The sequence below is a fragment of the Rhagoletis zephyria genome, unplaced genomic scaffold (assembly GCF_001687245.7).
Source record: "Rhagoletis zephyria isolate East Lansing unplaced genomic scaffold, Rhagoletis_zephyria_1.1 Rzeph_scaffold_02699, whole genome shotgun sequence".
Classification (NCBI taxonomy): Eukaryota; Metazoa; Arthropoda; class Insecta; order Diptera; family Tephritidae; genus Rhagoletis; species Rhagoletis zephyria.
Window position 1 is genome coordinate 42,517 of NW_016159783.1, and position 17,892 is coordinate 60,408.

The 17,892-nt window shown below is 34.8% G+C and overlaps 1 protein-coding gene and 1 long non-coding RNA gene across 5 annotated transcripts; one reads left to right on the forward strand and one right to left on the reverse strand.

Moving 5' to 3' along the window:
* Positions 1 to 704: 704 nt before the first annotated feature.
* On the reverse strand, positions 705 to 2,033 carry LOC108367486 (putative carbonic anhydrase 3). The gene is made up of 4 exons (XM_017622108.1): positions 1,763 to 2,033; positions 1,541 to 1,693; positions 1,316 to 1,476; positions 705 to 1,254 (listed from the first exon to the last, which is right to left on the reverse strand). Exons 1-4 carry the CDS (start codon positions 2,031 to 2,033, stop codon positions 784 to 786), a joined length of 1,056 nt encoding a protein of 351 aa, XP_017477597.1. The 3' UTR covers positions 705 to 783.
* Positions 2,034 to 12,616: 10,583 nt separating this feature from the next.
* Positions 12,617 to 17,372, forward strand: LOC108367480 (uncharacterized). Of its 4 annotated transcripts, none has more exons than XR_001848253.1 (4): positions 12,617 to 13,425; positions 13,723 to 13,795; positions 15,946 to 16,653; positions 16,857 to 17,372. It is a non-coding gene; the product is annotated as an uncharacterized LOC108367480 (long non-coding RNA). The 4 variants fall into 4 exon arrangements; XR_001848254.1 differs by having other exon boundaries at positions 12,617 to 12,977; XR_001848255.1 differs by having other exon boundaries at positions 12,617 to 12,927.
* The last annotated feature ends 520 nt before the right edge of the window (positions 17,373 to 17,892 follow it).

The window sequence follows — 17,892 nt, forward strand, 5'->3', positions numbered from 1 at the left end:
TAAAAGCGGCTATGAGCGCTTTCCCAAAATTTGCTTGCACCACATTCATTTCAGGTTTGTACAACGGATTAGGGAAATATTTTTCAATGGGGACCATCAAAGGACTCCTAAATATAACTCTGAACTATTCATCGTCTAAATGGCTAATAAAAAAATAATAAAATATAATAACTCAAATTGGCACAATAAAGTTCCAAAATAATATTAAAAAAAAAAAAAAAAATTTTTTGCTCCGTTGTTTTGTTTATGATAAGAAAAAGCCAAATCACGCCAGCTCTTATCTCATTTTTATATTACATTTCAACGTAAGGCGTTCAGGCGTTTTGGCACACTCACACTCAAGGGTACTTCCGGCACTAGGAACTGATCTCGGGATTTTATAAGTGTAAATAAGATTACGAAACAAATGCATAACCAATTATTGCATTTACTGGCGAGCACTGAAGGAAACGCTTGTTTGATGGCTGCGGTTTTGATTTGAAATTTGGACAAAAACTGGCAAGTACAAGCAAAACGATTCTTAGTTAAAACAAAAACACTATTAAGTAGGCGCAAGAAGGTGTTGTTTTGAAGTAAAATAAGGACCATATTCGAAAGAAGTTCACAGCAATAGCATTAATGGCGCCTTAATTAAGGACTCTACGGACTACATATGCACATATATACATAGATATTTTTTTCATAAACTGTACAAGGGTATATTTTTGATTTGTAAATAAATTTACAAATATAAAATCTTGAAATCGCATTGGCTTCGGTGCAAATCATCTTCGCACTTCCTTGCTATTCAACACTTTCCTCATCTACACACACGGGCGGCTCCATCGGGCAAGCATCTATGGGATTAAATTGATTTAAGTTGACAACGCGTGTACAATTGATATCTTGAACAGGACGTGAATTACGTAGAATACGTGTTTTGCCATCCTTCGATAGCAACTGACGAAATTCGTTCAACTGCCGTTCACTAATTGCCAATGGCTCGGGAAAGAGAAACCATTCGGCACCCTGATAGCATGGCGGTTCGGTCAGTGAGCCGCCATAGCTGTAGAAGCCAGTACGAAATTGATAGCACAGATAGGAGAGTGGAAAAGGTGGAATTTCGATTTTAGAGCCAGGTTTCTGTATGCGATGTAAATTTTGTACGAGTGGGTCCAAATAGGGATTGTTCGATGAAACCTCAAAGAAGTAGCCAACCATGAGAATATCATAGCTGGAGGTATAATCGCCAGAGGGGCCAGTGCGGTGCATTGCCTGCAATAGAATTGAAATTGCACTTCGAATATTACGGCAAAGTATCATTTCAAAGTGTAACCTGTAATTCCAGCGGAAATTTGCGGTAATTCAGCATGTGTTCGGATCCATCGTTGCCTAATGAACTCCAGCGAAAGCAAAGTTCAACGAATGTATAACAAGCCAGCAGATCAGCACCACTAACGGTGGGTGTATTGCCTGAATAAGAGGCGCGTAGCACAACTGTAAAGCGGTTGAAATTAAGTGGTTGAATTTTAAAAAGAAAAGCTGAATGTTCTCAGAAAACCTGTGTGACCATTATTCTCCAGCATAATGCCGTTGGGTAAATCATCGTAGTGATTCCAGCAAAGTAATTCACGTATGGGAAATTTTTGCACATTATCATCGATAATATTTATGGGCGATTGATTTGTGTCCGAGCAGCGCCAATTATGTGGACCTTTGAATTTTTTAGAGTTTGCCTGCAAATTAGTACCTCGAAATTATATATTTATTCAATGTATCCTACCATTATCTGGCCCATAATCAAATTGCGTTGATGCGCTTCTCTCGCCTTGCCCACTGCCATTGCAGCTTCCGCCGCCATCTGCTGGGACGCCACGTAACGGACTACGGAAATCACAAATCAATTTTGCCGTAAAAATATTTGTTACGAAAACCAACGCAATTAGAAAGCTAAGCGCCATTACTACCAGCGGGTACTCTAAAGCACAACCGATCACATGGTAAATACAGTTGAATAAAAAACTCAATAGCGAGCACAACGAACATTCCACCATTGTGCCCAATGAATGGGACTTCAACTACGGTTAACAAGGATTTCAAAAAAATATCCTTCACTTGATTAGTATTTATTTTTATTATCACGGTTTTTATTGATTGTTCGTTAAAAAAAAATTTCAGTGACTTGACAATAAAAAAAGTTGGAATTTATTGAAACAAATTTCTTTGTAAAATCTTTGTGGAATAATTAAAAGCAACACACAGTAACTGGGCCGGACAAGTGAAATGACTTGAGCGCTGAACTATGTAAACAATTTTATGAAAAACATAAACATTTTTTTCCTACACCTTTGAATTCAAGGACTCGTTCCATAGACGTGGCAGCGCGCCCAAGAACCAATAACTTAATGCTAACTATGTGTGACGTAGCCCAACATGGTTCAATAGCTTCAACGGTTGCTTTATTTGAAGGCAGCGTAACAAAATATGAAGAAATTTAAGCTAGAAAAAATGATCACACTCGAAACACTCGACAAAAGATTTAAAAAATATGAGGCAGAGAGATTGAAGATGGTGAAACGTATTCCCCCTCAGGAGAGAAAAAACGTTACTCAGATGCTGGTCACACGCGGCAACTGGATATTGTTGTGGCAACTCGACGCTTAAAAGAGATAGAAGGATGACGCGGCAAGTAGAGGGATACCGAGTTGCCCGCTCAGGCAAAATGCTTTGCGGAATCGTTCGTCTTAGTAAATTAAATTGGCTAACAACGACTGCGGCAAAAAGTTGCACCAATTGGACTACTACCATATTCTGCAGATTTAGCCGTTAGCGACTATTTCCTGTTTCTGAACCAGAAGAAATGGCTGGACGGTAAGAGATTTGCGTCGAATGAAGAGGTTTACTGAAACAAACGCTTGTTTTGAGGCATTGAAAACCCGATAATTTGGAAGGAATTGTCTAAAAAATTGGAAAATCGTTGGACTAAATGTATCAAGCTAAAAGGAGACTATGTTGAAAAATAAAATGCTTGTTTTGAGGAAAAACATATTTTATTAAAAAAGTTGTTGACCTTTCAAATTGCCCTCGTACATACATAGCTTATAGCCACGGGGTAACGTCTCGTGTACGTATAAACGAAGTTGAAGGTGAAAATAGGGCGTTTCTGAATCGGCAGCTGAGATAGCGTTCTTGAAAAGTTCTCTGAGATAGCGCGTTTTCGAACTGGCTTCCGAGATAGATCGTTCTTCCACTCAGGTGTCGATATGTAATAAGGTTGTTTTTTTTTAAAGGTCCTCGAGATATTTTTCCGGGAAGTAATATGATTTTTGCAGTTCTCAATCAAAGAGCCAGAGGAGAATAATCGTAGTCACAGTAAGTGACTAATTTTTATAGAAACAGAAATATACATCAGACAAAGGAATATACAGCACATACCTACATACATACACATAAGTGCGCAATAGTACTTAAATCTATAAAATTTATCGTTTTTGATGTGCAGCCATTCCACTGGCGTGCTAATAATTATTCACGTGATGCCAAGAAATACTAAAATAATTAGGTGCTATATTTATACATGGCTTTCCAGCCATGTCAGTCAAATGTGTGGTGTCAGAGCAACAAAGAAAAAAACAGAGACAAGTTAAAATGTAATTAATCAATTTGTGCTAAAATTAAAAATTGTTTAAGTTTTTAACAAAAATACTTATAATTCGATTAGAATACAACACTTATGACCACGTCGCCTTTGACGCAGATTATCGAAAAATCGCAGTTGCTGACAAACAAACCAGAAGGTTCGCATGACAGCGCAATTGAAATTGCTTGTGACATCGCCACTGATATCGCGAGCTGATTGACAAAATATTTCGCGAAAACATACATACATACATACATATGTACTATATAAAAAGGCCGCCTTCTGCCCGCCCATCGCTATACAAATGTACGTATACACATACGGTGGTGAGAATGTAAATAGGGCAGAGACATTTTAGCAAGTTTGGGTTATTTTCGTATTTTTAAAAAATGTTTATTATTTTTTATGGAAATATAGCTTACTATCTAAAAATAACCACATAAATCCAAATTTAAAACTTTGTACAAAATTTACTAATATTCGACGAATTTTAAAAATTGTTAATCAAAATTTTAAACTTTTTAATCAGATTTTTTGGAATTTTTTTAAGTATGCAGTTTTTTAGCCCATTAAATTTTTTAAAGTTTTACAACTGCAAATTTGAAGCAGCACTTTCACGCATTTTCTTCCATACAAATTGTGTTCGAAAATTTTTTTGTATGGAGAAAATGAGCAACACAATTGTCAAAAATCAACGGTAAGTTCTAGCTACTTAAAAATTGCACTTTATTATACTAAAATTCAATGGGCTACAAAACTGCATACCCAGAATGTTTCTAAAAATCTCAAAGCTCAAAAGCTCAAAATTTTGATGAAACTTTGTCGAATGTTCCAAATTTTTGTACAAGGTTTGACTTACGTAGGTTTGTTAGATACCGAACTACACCTTCATAAAAAATTAATAAACATTAAATAAACGAAAGGAAAATAGCCAAAAAATGCTAAAATGTCTCTGCCCTATTTATATTTTCGCCACTGTATGTACGTGCAGAAATGGTATTGTGGATGTTTAAACTTTTTTTGTACATATACATATGTAGCTGCGATCAAAATAAAAATGTGAGCGGAACTATTACAAATATAATATAATATGTCAAACAAAAAGCCAATTTTTTTTCGTTCCGCTGTCAAATACTGTTACTTAAAGAGAGGGCTTGAATTGCTGACTGAAAAATAGCAAAAGTAAAACTTCTCAGGCAAGCAGCTCTTTTGCATTTCGGGCCGATTTCTCAAGCGACTTAAAATTTAAACACAAATTTTGTTCACAAAGGGCAGATAATTTTTAAAAGCTCCTTGGGAATGTTTGATAATAATAATAATAAAAGATTGGCGCTTACACAAACATATTATGTTAGTGTTTGGCCGAGTTTCTCTTCCGATTTGTGGCTTGCGCCTTGTTGTTGTCACACAAAGAGGACCAGACCTACAGTTTTACGAAATACACTCGGAGGATTGCCATTGCATGCCGAATGCCACTGCTATTAGAAAAAAAATGTTTTATTTAATTTTTATTTTTATGATGTAAGGTTGAACCGGGCTTGTACCCAGTCCTTGCGGTATGGTAGCGCGCACTGCTAACCACTACACCACAGCGGCCGCCGAGTCTGTTTGATAACCTGATTATTATTGATAATTATTAGAAATTATCATGATTTGGAGTTCGCGTACGCAGTTGAAAATTCCTGCTGCAAAAATTCTTTCTAGCAGCAATTTGCCAGCAAAAAAAAAACGGCTGATCAAAATCGTCTGTCTTCAGCTTATTAAAATAATGATTTTTTTTTAATAATATCGAAGTTAAAAGAGACTTATTAAGGCGAATTCATCGTTCTAGTTCTGAACTTTTTCTTCTATGTGGTTGTTGTCATGCCTCTCTCTCTATGAGAAAGTTAAAGTAAACGAAAATTGTAGGGGCTTAGAATATACCCGCCGTAAGACATGCTTGTCGTAAAAGGCGACTAAAATCCACTGGTGCGTGCGGACCCGAATGGCATTTATGCTTCACGGAAATTAGGTGGATACCGCCAAGAATGCCCTCTGATTAACAAATATTACTTTTATTCGCGCATGATCATTTAGAGTAGTGGCGACATATTCTCTGAACTGAAAAAGTAAAAAGTTGTGAGATTTTAGAGCAATTTACCGAATTTATGAATGCCGTTTTGACCCAACATCCCGAAATTCTGTTCATGCCAAAATTATTGTTTAGACCTGTTGTACCACCTCTACTACTCCTTGACATATGAAGTACATGCGAACAATTTTTTTTGTAGCACCGAGTTATTAATGTAGTTAGTAGTACACTTACCTGTACATAATTGCATACATTTGTACGTGCAAGTGCAAAAATGTTTGGTATTTGACATTTCTAGACGTGCGATAATGCTTTATTCGTACATATACGCGCAAATACATAAATATTAGCGTTTGAAGATGATTATATTTTTAGTATGTATGTATATACGTATATTCAGTCACTAAACAGCGATGACATAACGCGCATTTTCTTAAAAGTTTATTATGTATGTATGTACAGATGCGTGCAACTAATTAGCAACGAAATTCAAAACGATATTGCTTGCAAATTATGTTTATTTATTTATTTTTAATAATTTTCATTTAAAATATATTTCAATCTATTTCAAAAACCACAATAACAAAAGTTGCAAAGCTTGCACAAAATGTAAAAAAAATTAATCAAACTTCAAAAAATTGTCATCAAAATTTCAAAATTTTTGCGCATTTTCTTCCATATAACACATGATCAAAATATTTTTTTACATGGAAAAAAATCCGCAACACCCTCGATAAAAAAAATTCTAAAAAATCAACGGTAATTTTTAGCGACTTGAAACTTGCACTTTATTATACTAAAATTGAATGGGCTACAAAACTACATACCCGAAAATTTTCTAAATATTCTAATTAAAAATTTTGAAATTTTGATGACAATTTTTTGAAGTTTGATTATTTTTTTTGCAATTTGTGCAAGCTTTGCAACTTTTGTTATTGTGGTTTCTGATATAGATTGAATTATATTTTAAATGAAAATTATTAAAAATAAATAAATAAACATAATTTGCAAGCAATATCGTTTTGAATTTCGTTGCTAATTAGTTGCACGCATCTGTATGTATGTACATATATGTACATATGCTGGAAGTGTTCAGAGAGTGTGCAGACGTCTCTACAAAAGTTGAAGCAGTTTTTGTTGTAATTAAGCACAGTAAAGACTAGTGAGGATCATATGATTAACATAAGCTCAGAACTAGTTTTTTTGTGTTTTCTGAAAAAACAGAAAGGTTTGTGTTAGTACAGTTTTGAAAAATGACTACGATATGTATGTATGTATGTTTTTTTTAGCAAAAAATAAAGCTACAGGGATGTTTAGGCACAAGGTACTACCCTGTGTGTGAAAACTAAACTTCAATGTTCGCACATGAATGTATAGAACTTAAAGATTTGCAACAAAAAAATTAACTTTTTTTATAATATAGTTATAAGTCTATTTTTTGATAATCTTCAGCAGTTTTAAATTTTCAATTTANCTTGCAACAAAAAAATTTAACTTTTCTTATGATTTATTTATAAGTCTATTTTTTGATAATCTTCAGCAGTTTTAAATTTTCAATTTACAGAAACTGTGTGAATTATTTGCAATTACTATCATTATTGCTATTCCAACGACCTCTGATTAACATTCAGTGCATGTTCATTAGGGTGGTCCTTAAATGTAGGACGCAAATTTTTACATCCGATTTCCGAATCCTCAACCCCAACGTCGATGTTACTATAGTCGGAAGATATCACATATAAATTTTGGTCCTGATTGGAGATGGTTAAGCCGAGTCGCACCGGGGGCAAAGTTCAGTTTCCTTTATGGAGACTCAAAAAAATTAAAATACAATTTTTTTTCATCGAATATCCAAAATCGTTACTACCATAATCGAAGATATCACATATAAGGCGTGTCGCACAGGGGTCAAAGTTCATATTACGCTATGATGACGTCATAACCGACTCCATTCGGGACCAAACAAATTTATATGTGATATCTTCGACTTATGGTAATATCGATTTTGGGTATTAGATGAAATAAAATTAATTTTAATTTTTTCAGTCTCTGTAGAGGTACTTTGCCACCTGTGCGACACCCTTTAACCGTCTCCAGGGGGTGAGACTGAAAAACCCGTTTATTTGATTTTTTAAAGGACCACCCTAATGTACATATGGGTCGGCATTTAAAGTACAAAACCGTTTATCAAGAGAATGCAAAACTTCGTATAGCAGAGGCCAAATAAAAGTAGCAAAATTCAAAAGGATTTTAATTGCAACCACGGTTTATTTACTGATTTTCAACAATTTTCATATAAAATATAGTTCGATCTATAGCAGGAACCACAAAAATAAATAACTCAAAAATTGCACAAAGTTCACAAAAATTAGTCAAACTTCAAAAAATGTTCGTCAAAATTTCAAACTTTATGTTTAAAATTTTTCGAAAACGTAACGTATAAACAAAATCTATTTTTACAAGCTTTTATTTAACTCTGCTCTGTATGTACGTATGTAGTTATGTATATATGTACGTATGTTTGAAATCAATTTTTGCCCAACTTCCCGANAAACAAAATCTATTTTTACAAGCTTTTATTTAACTCTGCTCTGTATGTACGTATGTATGTATATATGTACGTATGTTTGAAATCAATTTTTGCCCAACTTCCCGATGACCTAAAGACTTGAAGCTTCACAGTTGGCTCAGAACCCAGTGACAATGCAATACGAAAGATGAATTAAAGCGATAGGTGGCGCTGGAGTCGATATATTTGTAAATCCCGTATTTAGAATGCGATTTGGTTCATATTTAGAACGTATATCAACTACATGAAAATGAATAACTTCACTAAAAAATTTGCCGATAGGTGGCACAAGAGTCGACATATTTGGTAAACCAGTATTTATGGTTCGATTTCGTTCATATTTACAAAGCTTGCTTTAAAAATATTTGTGTTTACAATTAACTTGTTATATTGAAAAAATACACAACACCCCCGACAAAAAAAAATTCTAAAAAATCAACGGTAATTTTCAGTAACCTGAAACATGCACTTCTTTCTACTAAAATTGAATCGGCCACAAAACTGCATACTCGAAAGTTTTCTAAGCATTCTGAATAAAAAGTTTGAAACTTTGTTTGAAGTTTGATTCAATTTTGTGAACTTTGTGCAATTTTTGACATTTTTATTTCTGTCGTTCTTGACCCCATACAAATTTTGTTGCGAGGTCAAGTGGACATCCAATACCTGATTCAATTTCCAATGCTGATTTTCAAGTGCACCTCAATTGGGGAACCAACCCGTTCTCAGACAAAATGGCACATTTTTGGTGTGCAGAATAATCTGAGATCCCCAATTGAAAAAAGTTTGGATATCAATTTGAATTCAAACTTTTTCAACTCTTAAATTTTTCATTTTTAAAATTTTTGAGTAAGCAGTTTTGTAGCCCATTAAATTTTTGTATGTACAAAAAACCGAAATACACCACACAAGCGGGTTGACATGTTGTTTATGGGGGTGTTTGAAAAACCGCTTGAGGGAAATTTGAACAAAAATCAAAATTTTTAGATTTTCTGGCCGCCATATTGACGCAAAATGCAAGGTGAAAAATTAGCTTTTCATTGAGCAGCATTTACTGAAAGTCGGAGTGAGAACGTGTGCGTCGAAGACTGTCATCTTGTTTGCCAAATACAAAATTCTTCTTATCTTCGACCTAAGTCACATAAGTCACATATTTTGTAGGGTTCAAAAACATTAAATTTTTTGGTACATAAGGACGAAATCATTATTAGAAAGTGCACGTTTCAAGTAGCTAGGAATTACCGTTGATTTTTGGCATTTTTTTTCACGCAGTCTCTTCCATACAAATTTTTTTTTTTCGAAAATACTTTATATGGAAAAAATGCAAAACCCCTTCACCAAAAAAATTCTCAAAAATCAACGCGGTTTTTGACTAACTCCGAACTTGCATTTTTTTCACTAGAATTCAATGGGCTGCAAAACTGCATACTAAAAAATCTAAAAAAAAATCTGATTAAAAAGTTGAAAATTTGATGAAAATTTGCTGAATTTTCGCGAGTTTTGCACAAAGTTTTTTTTTTTTGTTGGAAGTGTTTTCCATTTTTTCCATATAAAGTATTTTCGAAATTTTTTTTATCGAAGAGACTGCGTGAAAGAAAATTGCCAAAATCAACTGTAATTTGTAGCTACTTCTACTTTAATACAATAAAATTGATTAGGCTACCAATCTGCATACTCTAAAAAATCTGATTAAAAAGTTGAAAATTTGCATGAAAATTTGCTGCATTTTCGCGAGTTTTGCACAAAGTTTAGAAATTATATTTTTATGTGTTTTGGTTTTCGAATAAATCACATATTTATAAAAAATTGTCGGAAAAATATTGCAATAAAAACAGTTGCATATATTGTAAAAAAAAACAGCAGGCAATACGAGTAAAAAAGCAGTAAAAAATTGTTTTTTTTTAGGCGTTCGTTGTGGCATATCTTTTACGTCTGGCGCTTTGTTGGCAAAGTTATAAATGTCACGCAAAGACACAAAGTTTTATCTGGCATCAGCTTAAGGAACTAAAATCTTAGGAACTTCTCAACAGAGAACGAAACGGTAACAAATTTTTTCTGAGCTTATGCGAGAAGAATGGAAGCGAGAAAAAAATTCACAAAGCATTCATTAGTTTAAAGTGTTTAAATATTTAAGATAATCAAAATGGAACTGAAATATAAACGAAAGACTTAAGACACCAACTGTTCTTCCGCAGAAAATGAAAAATTGTTCCGTAAATGGACAGTTGACCCTAATGACACACGATCTGGAAGTTGAAATATTCCAGGATCCTCTGGCTTAGAATTAAAAATCGTGATTCTCACTGGAACGTTAAGTTCTCAAGACTTTTTTCTCACAACGTTCCCCAGATTTTTTTTTTTTTTTTTCTTACTTGATCTTTTTTGAAAACGTTCTCGATACTATAGTTCTCCCATTGGAAACGTTCCCGAAAGTTTTGTGCGCATTTCGTTCTTTACGGAACTCCTCCCAAACCTTTTGTTCTCATTTTGTTCCCGTTCAAACTGCACTCATAACGTTTGCTCCCATTTGGTTCTTTTGTGGGAACGTTCTTGATATTACATTTTGTTCTCAGGCAGAACTAAACCAAAATTGAAATGCGTACTCCTTGCCTGATTAATTCGTATTTAGAAATCTATAAATATATAGTAATAAGATGCGAAAAATAATCGTTAAGGCTAAAGTGGTTTTTAGCATCATAAACTCATTTCATTGCACGCATTTGTAAGCCAGCTCTCGATATACTACATACCTGTAGGCAATTCTTTTTTCTTGGTCACTCACTGAACTAAAAGGCCGCAATGAATAACAGTAGCGTATAGTAATGGAGAATATGAAAAAAAAACGCAAGATTGATAGAATACCTAGTGTAAAAAACAGAATTAGCATAACAAAACAAATACATAAAAAATATGTGGCCACAAAATGAAATCGACTCACGGTAGATATATGTGAACATACATAGATACATATCGTTTATCGTTTAATAATACAAAACCGCGATCAAGATAGTGCAAAACCGTGTATGTTAGGTTGCATAAAATATTTTCTAGATAGTAAAAACACTCATATTTCAAAATGGTCTTCTTTTTTATAAAGCAATCGCATTTCTTGCTAGTATTTTGCAGGACGAATGGAAAAAAATTGAGCCAAGAGCTTGTGTGAGCAAATCCAATTTTTGGCAGCAAATGTCAGTTACGCGGTTTTGCTGAATGACGATACGCGGTTTGTACTTTAAATGCCGATATGCAAGAATGATAGAATGCATCGTGACTAGCATTTGTTGACTTGGCCAAAAGAGACAAGCAAGTAGATATGCGGAAATTAATCAATAAATTCGCGACAGTGCAGGGTCAACAGCAGACAACCGAATACGTTTTTTCAATTAAAGCGAATTTTAAGCTTAATTTCTGACCTTAACAGCACTATATGCGTACTAAACAAAGTACATATATAGGTAAGTACTTACATCTAGCCCTAGTCTAAATTAAAATTAAACTGTACGATTGATGTTATACAATCGAAACGTTTTGATCGTTGTAGGTACTTTCCCCATGACCTTACAAAAATGTGACGAAAATTTCCATTAACATCAAAATACACATACATATGTAGGTATGTGCTGAACATTTGCTATCCAAAATAGTCAACCAGTGCAGGTTTACTTATAGGCTTTAAACTTTGGACTTTTATTTACCTGTTGATTTTGTTGCGGCCGCAAATTCGTTAACTTATTGACAAAACGTTCTACGCACAACTTTTTTGCCAAATTGCGAACAACTTCAGAGGAATTTGAAGAAATGTCCCAAATATATTTCGTATTGAACCACACTCTTATTAGCACTATGGGATTCGTAAAAGCACTTAATTACTGACCATTAGTTAGCTTAATTAAAAAAAAATCATTAAACAGTCAACCTTTTTAGCGCACCACAACGATTATGCAAACACCAGCACAAAATGACAACACTCGATTTTTGACGTTGCGCCGTCAGCTGTCATTTTGCTGTCACTTGATTCGTGCAAAGCTGGATGCAATTGAAACAAAACTTAACGAAAACCTGTGTTGTAAAATGTAGAACTATTAATTATGGCCGGTCGGAGAGATGTTATTTTCCTCTTTCTTCCTGTGCCAACAAATGTGTTTTGCAAGCCCCTTGTGCAGGGGGGACGAAACTCCCTGTGCCCGGGTGGGTAGTTCTGCCAAAGAACGTAAATCTATAGATTTGCTTCTTTGATATAAGCAAAAACCTTTTCAATCTCGAAACTGAACGATTGAATCGTTGCAACCCTGTGTTCTTTCCATCAAGTTGTCAGTACTGTTTTTGACTTTTCCTTTTGTACCCGCCTCTGACGTATACGTGCGTATGTGTGAGTGTGTGTGCAAAGTAGACGGCGAGCGCATATTTTCATTGTCCGTCAAATTTCTTTTTAAAATTTCTTCAAGATAATTAAAATTTTGAAATTTCAAAACTTCTTCATAAAATACAATTTCCATTAGCGCAAGGGAGCGAAAGTTCAATATAGAAAGGAACTTGGGGTAATGAAAGATTTCTAAAGTGTTTTTATGTAAATTCATGATGAAGCAACAGTGACTCGGTGTTAAGCCAAGAAGCAGTGCGTGAAAGAATACATACATATGAGCAACAAGAAGGCCGAAATAAGTGAAACAAGTAAAAATTTAATTCAATTTCTTGGTGCTATATACGTGAAATCGACGCAGGTTAGCGTGAATAGAAGTTAATGTGAATTGAAAATTAATTATTTATTCGAAGCATTTTCGCAAAAAGAATTAACGAGCAGAAGCCAATCAGTTTAATACCTAAATGCTATGTGTGACTTAACAGTGGAAACATTCGAGTTAGTGTGCCTTAAGTTAAGCGGTAGACGTAATCTACTAGTTGTGAAAGTTCCAATGTAGATGATGTAGATGCTACCAAATATGAGGGGAATTTCTGATCGACATACCAATTGAAAACGCAGTTACGACAAAGAATTCTGCAGTTAGTTTTGCTCGGAAGTTGGATTCCGCAAGTGGTTTCCGCCGCGTAACTGCAACGCATCGCGTACGTCGCTTCTGTTTTACTTGTATTTAGCAACGTCTCGTGACCTCATCAGATCGCCGCCAACGTCTGCAACACCTTCCGACTAACCTACCAACATTTGAACAAGTAATATTCAAACATACCTTTGTATAGGCAGCCCGACAAGCAAGCACAAAGCCGTGGCGCACTTGGGATTTGCCGTTGTTCGCGATTCGGTTTTATTTACCTCAATTTTTATGTATTTATATTACCCACGTCTTACGTATGGCTGTAGTATAGCTTGTTCGTCTCGCTTCTCGTCCATGGCTTGCTTGCCTTTCTGCCTGACAGAATGAATGGTTACTTGGTTGGTCTGTCGCGTTGTTGGTTGGCTAACTGAGTGGCCCACCGACTTACGGCTTTTGCCTCTTGTCTCTGTTACAGTATTGTCTTCCGTTTGTTTCAACTCCGCTCGACTGTGCTTCGTAATTCTACAGTTGAACTGCTGAGCTTGCAGGTAAATTATGCAAATATTTAAAATAAAATACACACATTTGTACTTATTAATATATGTAAATATGTATTTGGGGTTTATACTTCACTTAAAAATATTACTTGCTGCAATTACAAGATGGTTTTTGCTTTGTATTCGGCTACGCCGGGTATTTCAAATTTTGGAGATAATATTTTTGGTGTGTCTATGACTAAAGAGCACGTCAGACGTGGCAATGCAATATATTTCGAAAAGGCTGTCAAATTGAGAAATTTCAGAAAGCAGTTGCAACTTATCTTTCTCAACTTGACAGCAATTGCGTGGAAAATTTGGAAATATGACCACGTCTGACACGCTCTTAAGTTTCTATTAGCACAAAAGCTTTATATTAAAAAAGTAGAGAATACCTTTGTATATCGACGCCAGTCCGGTCTACGTAATCGGGATGGGCACGGGACAAAAAATTTCCATCCCAATCCCGCTCATCCCGAAATGGAATTTTTAAGTCTCGTCCCGCCCATCCCGACAATTTTTTAAATTGTACCGCGAGTCCCGAAATCTACCACTTAAGTTTAATTGACATGTCTATTTCATAAAACGTATGTAAGTGAGATTTCGTGAATTTACAGAGGTTGTGGGTTTTATCGGGATTGCTAGGAAAGGATTTTGATCCCGTCTCGCCCGAAAATTTTTTAAAGACCTTCCCGATACCTCCCATCCTGGCCATTTTGAAATCGGTGCCGTGGGTCTCGCTGGTCTCGCGAAACGACTCAGATTCATATCTAGCTAGGGGCTATAAACGCAGTATCATTCCCCAAAAACTCTGGGGAATTAGCATTCTGTTACAACAACAACCGGCTTATATTCAATGCCCTCTACAACTTTTACAAAAATCAGTTTCAGATATTAAAACCAAACTTATACTTAACTGTCATCGATTATATTAATTAAGTATATTAAGGCTTTTGTTACTTATGTCTTATTAAAATTTACTACTGGTTTAAAAAGTTGGCAATATATGCGTTTTTGTAACAGCATCCGCGTTTCCAAGAGTTTTTTGGTAGTGATGCTCAAGTGACATTTCTTGGCCATATATAAAAGTGGTTGGTCAATTTTTTATTAATTATTGTAAGCATAAAATTAATCTGTCGAAAAAATAGTAATAAAAAAAAAACGATTAGGCTATAACAGAAAATAAGCATATCGCTGTATAAAGGTGAAAAGGTACCAAATCAATTTTTTCAAAATTTAGTTTTAGATGCAGAATGATAGATAATGCTAAGCTACATCGATTTTCCGTATCTTCAAAATAATTTAAAGAAAGGACTTGGCACCTATTCACCTTTAGGTAGCGATATGAAATAATGATTTATAACTAAACTGTTCTTGTTCTATAAAATTCAAATGGANCGATTAGGCTATAACAGAAAATAAGCATATCGCTGTGTAAAGGTGAAAAGGTACCAAATCCATTTTTTCAAAATTTAGTTTTAGATGCTGAATGATATATAATGCTAAGCTACATCGATTTTCCGTATCTTCAAAATAATTTAAAGAAAGGACTTGGCACCTATTCACCTTTAGGTAGCGATATAAAATAATGATTTATAACTAAACTGTTCTTGTTCTATAAAATTCAAATGGAAATAGATTAATTTGTCAAAAACGTTTCACAAGTTGCGTGGCAGTGAAAAAGAAAAGTTGAGTATTTTTCTCAAAAACTTCATCTTGTAATAAAGAATCTAATTTTCTTAAAATCACAAAAATTTTCCAAGTAATTACTTGCTAGATGTTAATAGNAAAAGTTGAGTATTTTTCTCAAAAACTTCATCTTGTAATAAAGAATCTAATTGTCTTAAAATCACAAAAATTTTCCAAGTAATTACTTGCTAGATGTTAATAGAAAATCCTTTAATACTTAAGTAATGGAGAATTGATTACAATGATGTAAAGAAATTATAAAGTGAACAAATTTTCACTGACATTGTATTTTTCATTTTCTCTTCACCATTTCATAGAAGGAGAATTGACCTCCTGATAAGTTATGAAAAACAAGCTGCGCCTATTTTATTCAGGAAATAATTATTAAGCTCTTAAATTAAAAATTTTACATTTGTGCTTACGTAGGTACAATATGATGATAACTAAAAAAAATATATTTGTTTTCATTTCAGGCATAATTTGGCTATCAGCTCGGTACAAAATTTTAAAGTTAAAATTACGCGATATATTTTATAGTCCTTTGAAAGTTCGCAACGCCAACGAAAAGAGCTTAAAAACTGGCTTGTTACCCACCCGGCGTAAATTCAAATAGTGTAACCAACTACACGTGAGGAACACAAAAAGAAATTAAAGCAAATAGTACAATTACATATGTACATACATATATATATACAAACTGAACCGAATAAACAACAATAACGACTATTGTAGTCAAAAAAGCAGGAACGTGGAGCATTGAAACATTTTTTACTTATCTAAAACTAAAAAAAATAGACCTCAAAGCTGAACGAAGAGTTTTATCATTTGAAAGGTAGACTTACACACGCGTACTTAAGACCAGGTGCTTGCAAAGCGACGTATCGAAGGAGGAGAATCAAACGTTGCAATATTACAAACTCTTCAACAACAAACAAGTATTCAAAAGTTAAGACACACTTCCAGCTGGGGAGGGATAAGAAAAAATTCGGTATGCAGTAAGGGCAAAGTCACGACCATTAAACGAATTGGGAACGACAATAATAAGAAAAAAGTAACAAAAGCACAGTCATAAAAGTTGTGACTACATAGGAAGTGCACCGGAGAAACGCATCGAATTGTCTTGAAAGTGCCAAAAATCACGCTAAGCTCTAGCGACTAAACGCCGGCTTAAGTGGGCAAAGGTTGTACTCAACAATAANTAAGGGCAAAGTCACGACCATTAAACGAATTGGGAACGACAATAATAAGAAAAAAGTAACAAAAGCACAGTCATAAAAGTTGTGACTACAGAGGAAGTGCACCGGAGAAACGCATCGAATTGCCTTGAAAGTGCCAAAAATCACGCTAAGCTCTAGCGACTAAACGCCGGCTTAAGTGGGCAAAGGTTGTACTCAACAATAAGCAGACTAATTCCATTGTGATTGGATACCAGCACGAAAATTTGTCATCAGTTGTTTTATGTAAACAATAGACTAGAGGGAGACAGCGACCTACATATGTACATAAATATGTATATAGCATAAGCAGCTCACAAGCAGCATGCCCTAAATCAGATTATTTGTTTGCTAAAAAAATGTTTGTATATTCTTAGTGTGCCACTAAAAGTACAATTGTTGTGGTGTGGAAGAAATTTCCACCACAGTGATAGTGGCTACTTGTGTCTGAACTTTAGCGTGCTCTGCATCGTGTTGCGGAAGTGTGCTCTGTGCGGACAACTTTGTTTTAATGACGCTGCTGCCCGCATCACCCACATCATTGACGTTGTTTGAAAAAATATATATATTTAAATCGGCATTCACTGCCGCCGAGTGGCAGCTCAATACAAAAAACTCTCGACTGATGCTACTATGCGGTGGAGCACAGCGAAAACGATAAATAAGAGCAGCATTTACAACAACGATAGCAACATAAAAAAGACAATAATTAAAATAAATCCTTTTGTTTGTGTACATTTGAAAGCAAACCAAAGCAAATTGAATAAAAGTGAAAACCAACAATCTACATACGAAGCAGCATGGATGAGGAAAGGAAAAGACGGTGAGTTGAGTATGGATTTTCTTTATATGTGTTTATGCTTTGAAAATACATACTTACATATTTTTACATTAAATTCAGAATAGAACTTACTGCGGCCTGTTTCAAGAGCGACCCAACCACATTGAATACAAAAATTCTCTTACGTATGCCAGCTTATATGCATCTAGCAATGCTATGCCCGATTCCCTCTCGTACGCAAACAAATTTTAAGCTCCCGCACTCGCGAAATGTCCAGTCTTCTTCTACAAATATTTAATTTATAGCCCCAACCCAGAAGATAATTTGGGTAGGCCTTCTTTAGTGAAGCCACTCTAAGAGGCCACTCCAGAAGGGCTGAAAAGTGCTTCCTTGCATGCTTTCTAAAGGGGCTTGTCCATGTACCA

What these genes read in the sequence shown, in the direction of transcription:
- LOC108367486 (XM_017622108.1), bottom strand. Translation starts at nt 2,033, where the DNA reads ATGGTGGAATGTTCGTTGTGCTCGCTATTGAGTTTTTTATTCAACTGT. An exon ending in TGATTATGGGCCAGATAATG is followed by an intron (nt 1,694 to 1,762) that starts GTAGGATACATT and finishes AAAAATTCAAAG; the next exon opens with GTCCACATAATTGGCGCTGC. An exon ending in GGAGAATAATGGTCACACAG is followed by an intron (nt 1,477 to 1,540) that starts GTTTTCTGAGAA and finishes ACCGCTTTACAG; the next exon opens with TTGTGCTACGCGCCTCTTAT.